The sequence below is a fragment of the Tupaia chinensis genome, unplaced genomic scaffold, assembly GCF_000334495.1.
Source record: "Tupaia chinensis unplaced genomic scaffold, TupChi_1.0 Scaffold000438_1, whole genome shotgun sequence".
NCBI lineage: Eukaryota > Metazoa > Chordata > Mammalia > Scandentia > Tupaiidae > Tupaia > Tupaia belangeri.
Window position 1 is genome coordinate 1317702 of NW_006159943.1, and position 7849 is coordinate 1325550.

A 7849-nucleotide genomic window follows, 5' to 3' on the forward strand; every position below is an offset into this window, starting at 1 on the left:
GAACCGCACTAAGTAGCATCCGGGAGTCTTGGGCTCCAGCAGCCTCTCAGCCTCCCTGAGGGGAATGGAGGGAAGAGGCAGCGGGCAGCTCTGACTTGGCCACCTGCCTCTGTCTCCCCAGCTCTCAGGAGGGACCCCAAGCAAGCACGCTGCAGTGGCTGGAGCTAGGGTGGGGATGGGACAGAGAGGACGTGCACTGCTCTCTTACTGCAGGGACAGATGTGGCCAGGGGCCCTCCTCAGGACACTCCTACACCCCCAGCCTTGCATCCTTCCCCAGCCTCGTCCTGGAAGGCCACCGGAGGGGCCGGGGCTGCAATATCCATGGGAAGAAGACTTTTGGGTTTCAGAAGGCACAAGCTGAACCAATGAGGTGAACAAAGGAGTGCAAAAGAAGTGAGGCTAAGGGCCAGCTAGTGGCGTGGTGGTTAAGGTGCTGATCCCACATGGCTGTGTGCATGGTTTGAGTCCCCGACTCAGTGCTTGGAAAACGCTGGGCTGTGTGCATGCCCCAAATCCCAGGGCAAATGGAGGTGAAGGGATTATGGCATGGCCCTTCTTTCTGGAGGGTGCTTTGTCATTGTCCTCCTTTGCCTCTGTCTCTGTCTCTGGTAAGTGCTTGCACCCTATAGCAAATTTTAAAACATTAAAAAAGACTAAGAAGTCAGGCTGAGAGGTGGAGGAGGGAGGACCCACAGGGTGGGAGGCAAGAGGCTGGGGGTGGCTCTGTGGCACGGTGGGAAGGGGCTGCCCGAGTGGTGGTCCATCCGTGTGGAAGACGCAGGGCCGGAGTGGGCTGCCTTGAACATACTGGCTAGCTGGGTAGCTGGGAGTTGAGAGATCCATGAGACTCTGTTGGGGGTGCTTGTCTCTCTTATTCTCATGAAGGAAATAAGTAAACTTAAAAAACGAAAGTTGAGGGGCCGGAGGGTGGCATGGTGGTTGGGGCCCTGAACTTTCTCGTGGTCAATTGCATTTCGAGTCCCGGACCAAGTGACTTGCTTTCTCACTTTCCCTCTCTCTTCTCTGTCTCTCTCTGGTCAAATTAAAAATGATGGATGGGATTAAACAAATCATTCTTTTAAAAAATAAATAAAATAAAAGTAGGTGAGAGAGGGCCAGCAGGTGGTGTGGAGGTCACGGTGCGGGATCCCAGGTGGCCAGATTTGTGATTTGAGTACTGGACCCAGTGGATTGAGAATCGCGCATGCGCACACATGCTCAAAAATGCTCCAAAGAGAGTGGAGGAGAAGGGATTGCTGCGCGGCCAAGCCCTGTGTGGGAGAGGTGCTTCCTCACTCCTCTCCCCCTCTCTCTCTGGCAAGCACACATGCTCTATAGCAAAAACTAATTAAAGAAAAAGAGGGCACGCCAGAGATAAGATGGAGCAAGAAACAGAGGTGGCGGGAGAATGTCTGAGGCTGGAGGCCACAGAGACAGGGGGACGAGGAAGAGGATGACGAAACCTAGAGAGGGGAAACTGAGGCACAGGGGGAAGTGGGCTAGAGGCTCTCCAATGATCTCTCCCAGCAGACAGGCCTGCGAGACTCCAGGAGCCAGATCTTAGAGTCTCAGCCTCAATTCTCTCCTGGAGACCGCAAGACCCAGAGCTGGCCCCCGCCGCTCCCTCTGTGACTCACCTCCGGGTGATGAAGCCGTGGAACCAGGCGGGGGCTGCCCCGTGCTGCAGGAGCTGGTGGGCCTGAGTCTTCTGGAACCACTCCCAGATCTCGGCCTGCAGGGAGAGACCTCCTTCCCCTGGCACCTCCTCAGCCCTGCCAGCATTCTCTGGGCTGGAGGCGGCCGCTGGGGCCTGGGGAGACACCTGGTTGGGAGCAGAGTTCAAGGAGTAGGCAGCAGCTGGGATTAGCAGGTTTTCTCCGGCCTCCAAGCCATCTGCCACCTTCCCATCCTCAGACCCAGCCCATCTGCCTATTTGAGGGTTTGATTGCCCAGAAAGGCCTTCCTAAGGTCTAACTTGAATCCCTCTTCAGCTCTAGCTGTTTGGGTTTCTAGAGACTCTGCTACCACTTCCTCTGGGTGCTTAGGGCCTTCACAGGAGTAGTGAGCTGCTCAGCTGTGCTTAAGTAAGGGGAGAGGCAGCGAGGCCCTCCAGATGGACCTGAGGTCACTCCCTGAGGGATGGGCGCTAAGGCAGGGAGTCGTCCCAGAGGCCACAGTGGGGAGAGACTGCCCTCCACAGCAGGGGCTGAGCTGGTTTGCAGGGAAGGGTCCCAGATGACTCGGGGGTGGTGGGGGCCAAGAAGGACAGGACAGGATCTGGAATCGCCTCCCTTGGCATGGGGAGGAGATGCCTGTTTCCGAGGCTCAGTGCACTGAGCGGGCCCATCCTGTGGGCCCGGCCTGAGCCTCCTGGGCAGAGGAGCAGCGGAGGCAGAGTGGGCTCCGCACGTGGACAAGGGTCTCTCCACGTCCCTCCTTCCCTGTGCACCAGCCCTGCTGGCTATCCCGGATGTTCCAGCTTCCCTCTCGGTGACCTCCATCCACCGGCAAGTCCTCGCTGTCACCAGGTGGGAGCAGGCGCGGGAGCTGATCCCCCAGGTTCCCACTCACCACAGCGTGGACAGCAGGGACCCTGGGGTTGGGCTGAACTTCCTCTGCCTTTGGGGCCTGGGGCCTGAGCCCCGGGAGCGGGAGCAGGTCCGGGCCCTGGCAGCTCTTGTGGGCCACGCCCGTGGGTCGGAAGGTGCTGAAGGTGGGAGCAGGGGCTTCGTGGCTCTCTGTTAGCACAGAAAGGGCTGTTAGGGTTTCTCAGAGAGAGGCGGCCTCCTGCCACCCACCCCAGGCTCAGAGGGTCCCCTGGTGCCTCTGACCAGGGACCTGGAGGGCTGGGATGGTAAGAGTAGGAGGGACAGTGGGGGCACTTCTCAGGAATGAGTACGGAGCTAAGGCCCAGGGGGGCTCTCAGGGAAGCTGGTGCCAGGAAGGACGGCCTGGGGAATTAGACTGGCCTTTCTGCTGGCCTTCTGCGGGCTCGGACGTCCCACAGTCAGAGAGGCAGACCTCTCAGGACAGGCCTCTCCCCTGGCCCAGGGTATCGCAACTTCCACGCCAGCCCATCCCCGCGAGGATGAACTTCCTGCCTGTCCTTCTCCCTAAGAGGCACTCAGCAAACCCTGTCACCTTCTTCCTCAGGGATGAATGGGTGTGGAGCCCAGTGGAGGAGCAGGGGCTCTGGGTGGCCTGCCAGTCAGCCTGCAGGTCCGGGTGGGGTGCGGCCCCCCGCCCTGAAGTGGGTGCTCAGGATCAGGAGAGAGCAGCGGTGGTGGGGGGCGTGAGACCACCTCCCCCTCACATTCTTGAACTTCACACTTACCTTGGGGGCATGTCTGGGCCAGGGGGAGCTCCATGGGGGCTGCTGAAGAGGGCCCCCCAGCAGGGTGTGTGTATGTGCTCGCAAAAGGGGTGCACAGTCAGCAACTTAGCTGCTCTCGCCCCGGCCCCCAGGGCAGGAAATGTCGCTTCACCCGCAGCCTGAACCCGGGCAGGGCACCTGCGTCATGGAAAGTCCCACCCCCGGAAGCTGGGCGGCCCAAGGTGGTGGTGGTGGGTGTTGGTGTCACTGTATCTAGATGCTGGGAAGTCCTTACTGCGATCTGACCGCCATCCCTCCTGATTCTTTCTCTTCCCTCGCCCCTGCCCGGAACTTTCCTTCCTCTCTCTCTCTGGGTGTCAGCTGTCTCTCTGGAAGATCTCCACCATCTCTTGGTCTGTTCTGAGCCGTGGGAATGGGACGTCAGCCTCAAAAGGAGAAGCCCGAAGGAGTGCTCAGGGCTTCTTAGTCACGCTCAGTGTTATGGGCTGCAGCGGAAGGACGGGTCAGACGCTGGAAGGACGTAGGGCTACCCGGTGGGCCAGGGGCTGAGGAGGGCCTGGTGTCCATCCTCGCGCAGACGGTGGAGCTGCAGCAGGGCAAAAGCCATCTCGGAGAAGGGGAGGGGCAGGGCCTTGGTAGCGTCCCCGCTGTGAGCAGACCAAAGCCATTTCTCTGATCCTCACAAACTGGGAAAGGGCCGGGACATTATCTTCGTTTCCCCAGAGTAAACTGAAGCTCAGGGACGGTCAGCGCCTTGGCCAGGCTCGCTCAGCGTCTCAGAGGCTGGAGGAGCTGGGACTGGAGACGAAACCTCTTTTCGCTCATTTCACTGTCGTTTAGGCTCAAGGTCCATGACACCTTCTGATGGATGCCACCTACTGAACTCGGTGCCTAGGACCCAGACAGGAAAAAGGGCTTTGTCTCAAGATGTCGGGGGTGGGGGGAAATGGACGTGCCAAGACATTCATCGTGGCCGGTTAGGGGTGTGGGCAGGTGCTGTGGGGGCCACTCGGAGGCCCTTACTTCAGCCTGGGGTGTGTGTCTGTGTGTGCGAGCGTGCGTGTGTGTAGGAGGTTGGGATATCAGACAGGAGATTGAGGGAGGGCGATTAGAGTTGAAGAAGGTGAGGAAAGGCGGTTCTAGAACAGGGGCCAAATTCAGAATGGGGAGGATGAGGAAAAGGGAACTGCAGCTAAAAAAAAAAAAAAAAGAGATGCAAAACAATGTGATGGGGCCAGACAGTGGCCCAGCGGTGAAACAGCTGCCGTGTGAAGCGACTCCATATGGGAAGGTTCACAGTTCAAGTCCAGAACCCTCCCTGAGCATGTGGGCACACATGTCACTTTGATCTGGGGCTGAGGGTGGCTTGTGGCATCGGGACCCTGTGGGGGTACTGTCTTTCTCTCTTTCGTAGATTAAATAAATAAATACACTTTAAAAAACAACAAGAATAAACAATATTACTACTTTGAAAATGAGCTGGAGACCCAGCCTGTGGCATGGGGGTGAAGGTGGCTGGATTTCACATGGTCCACTGTGTGTTTCAACCCCAGAACCAGTGGCTTGAGAAACATGTTGGGTTCACACGTGTGCATGCATGCCCAACATCTCAAAAGGAAGTAGAGACAGAGAAGAGATTATGGTGACATTGCGGTCCGCGGGGGGTGGCGCTTTCTTACTCTCTTTCTTCGGTGAGCACATGCACTCTTTGACAAAAACCTTCTTTTTAAAGAATTATTTTATTTAACTTTATTTATTTATTTAAATTTGACCAGAGAAGGAGGGGAGGAGGAAGGGAGGGAGGGAGGGGAGAGAGAGAGAGAGAAAGTGAGAAAGCAAGCCACCAGGTCCGGGGCTTGAACCGTGGTCGGCCATGTGGGAGTCCAGCACCCTTAACCACCACACCCCTAGGAGGGTGTGTGTATGTGCCACCTGCTGGCCCTGACAAAAATTTTTAAGAGAGAAAAGAAAAATCTATTCATTTTTTTCCAGAAAATAATTATTTATTTATTTTTATTTATTCATTCATTTATTTTAATTTTACCAGAGACAGAGGGAAAGTGAGAAAGCAAGCCACCAGGTCCAAGACTCAAACCGTGGTCGGCCATGTGGGAGGGTCCAGCGCCCTAACCACCATACCACCTGCTGGCCCCAAGAAACATGAATTTTTAAAGAATCAAGAATCATCTCACCCAAGATCAATAAAGTTTTAAAAAATGAGATGTAAAGAGCAACAGCTAGTTGCTTGACAGGCATTTTCTCTCGCTTTCTCTCTCAAAGAATTTATTTACTTATTTATGTATTCATTCATTTATATTAATTTGACCAGAGAAGGACAGAGTGAGAGAGAGGAAGTGAGAGAGCAAGCCGCCCGGTCTGGGAAGGCCGTGTCGGAGCCCAGTGCCTTAACCATCATACCACCTGCCGGCCACTCTCTTTTCTAAAGAATTACTTTATTTAATATTTTTATTATTTAGGATTATTTTATTTATTATCATCATTATTATTGTTTACCTTGACCAGAGAAAGACACAGAGAGAGAGAGAGGGAAAGGGAGAAAGCAGGCCACCAGGTCTGGACTCACACTGCAGTCAGCCATGTGGGAGTCCAGCACCCTAACCACCACACCACCTGCTGGCCCCTGCATCTTCTCTCTCTTCAGGGCGGTGCGAGGTGAGTTCACGCCTTGGAGTAATACCCAGAGGAAGAAAAGAGAAGGCGGAATCTATCTGCCTGGTGCCCTCTGGCTTCCCTCCTCCCATTGATCAAGGTTTTCCCATAGGGACTGACTTAGCGGTTGTGTCCCCAGACCTCGGTGTGCACTCTGGGGCCATGGTGTGGGCTTTGACATGAACCAGCACGGGGGGTGACGCAGAGAGCTGTGTGCCGTGTGATGACCGTGCTACCCTGGGACTTCAGCCTGGACTCCGGTCAGTTCTGGCCGCTAAACAAAAAGGGCTCCGTAAAGGTGACAGTGGCTTGGCGACAGGCAGCGCCCCCGGAAACAGAGCCAATTAAGATTGTAAGTGTGCGTGCAGGTGTGTGTACACATAGTCCTTCCCTGTGCCCTCTCCTGTACCCAGCTCCACACCACAGTGTCGGGGCCCTCAAAGACCTTTCCGCTTCCTTCCTTACCCCCGAGAAGGCAGGCTTGGGTCTATTCAGTCACAGGGCCTTCTCCAAGGGGGTGGTCAAGTGTCTTTTTTTCTTTTTCTCTTTTTTAGATTGTTGTCATAGAGCACATGCGCTTGCACGAGAGGAGCGGGACAGAGAGACTCAGAGAGAGGGAGAGTGAGAAATCAACCCCTGAGGGGATGGCCATAGTACAGTTGCTTCTCCACTCTCCTTTCAGGATTTTGGGCATGCATACACAAGTGCCTGGTGTGATTTTCAAGGCACTGGACCCAGGACTAGAACCACAGTAGGTCATGTGTGAGTCTGGCGCCTTAACCACTATGCCCCCTGCTGGCCCCTAGAGTGTTTTTCTCTAAGACAAAGGCAAGAGGATTCGTGAAAACAAGCCAACAAAAACCCCTAGATCCCTCATAGATCATTTCCGTCCTGCTCCATCCATCCCAGACCCCTGTCCCCACCTCCGGTTAGCACTTCTCATCCGGGCTTTTCCTGCTGGGGCGAGCCGGACCTTCTCTCCTTGAAGATGCAGACCCTGGCGGCCCTGCCCCCGTCGGTTGTCACAGCAGCAAGATGGCCCAGCAGTCGCCATCAGGCATGAAAGGACTGGAGGTGCCCCGGAAAGTCCCTGGTGTGAGACCGTTTTCTTGCCCCTGGAGAGGCCATGCCAGCTCGCGATGATGACCGTGATGGTGGTCATAGCCAGAGTGGAAACTTTCTTTGTTCTGTTTTTAGTTTGGCATATAGTGTTTGTGCTCTCTGCAAAGACAGAGAGACAACGAGAGCGAGAGAGAAAGTGAGAAATCACCCCAGTGGGGGATGGTCACAACATGCACTCTTCTCCTCTCTTCTCTTCTTGGGACTTTGGGCCTGCATGCACATGCACCTGGCCTAACTTTTTTTTTTAAAGAATTATTTTCTTTATTTATTTATTTATTTATTTATTTATTTTTACAAGAGAGGGAGAGAGAGAGAGAAAGTGAGAAAGTAAACCGCCGTGGGGACCAGCAGGTGGCGTGGTGGTTAAGGCGCTGGACACTCCCACATGGCCAACTATGGTTCAAGTCCTAAACCTGGTGGCTTGCTTTCCCACTTTCTCTCCCTTTCTCTCTCTGTCTCTCTCTGGTCAAATTAAAACTAAATGAATGAATAAATAAATAAAAATATTTAAAAAAAAAAAGAAAAGAAAAGAAAAGAAAGCAAACTGCCAGGTCTGGGACTTGAACCATGATCCGCTGTGTGGGAGTCCAGCACCCTAACCACCATGTTGCCTGCCACTCTCCCCTCTAAGTGTAACTTTCAAGCTGCCGAATTCAGGACTCATACTGTGGCCGTGAGGGATCAGGTCACCTCAACCTCCACACCATCTGCTGGTCCCTAG

General features: G+C 54.6%; 1 protein-coding gene across 1 annotated transcript in view; it reads right to left on the reverse strand.

Annotated features, from left to right (window-relative positions):
* Positions 1–3466, reverse strand: part of SH2D2A (SH2 domain containing 2A) — an 11433-nt gene extending 7967 nt beyond the window's left edge. The window contains 4 exon segments of the mRNA XM_027774477.1: positions 5–55; positions 1640–1824; positions 2574–2740; positions 3337–3466. Coding sequence (XP_027630278.1) covers positions 5–55; positions 1640–1824; positions 2574–2740; positions 3337–3370 — 437 coding nt within the window. The 5' untranslated portion in view covers positions 3371–3466.
* Positions 3467–7849: the final 4383 nt, after the last annotated feature.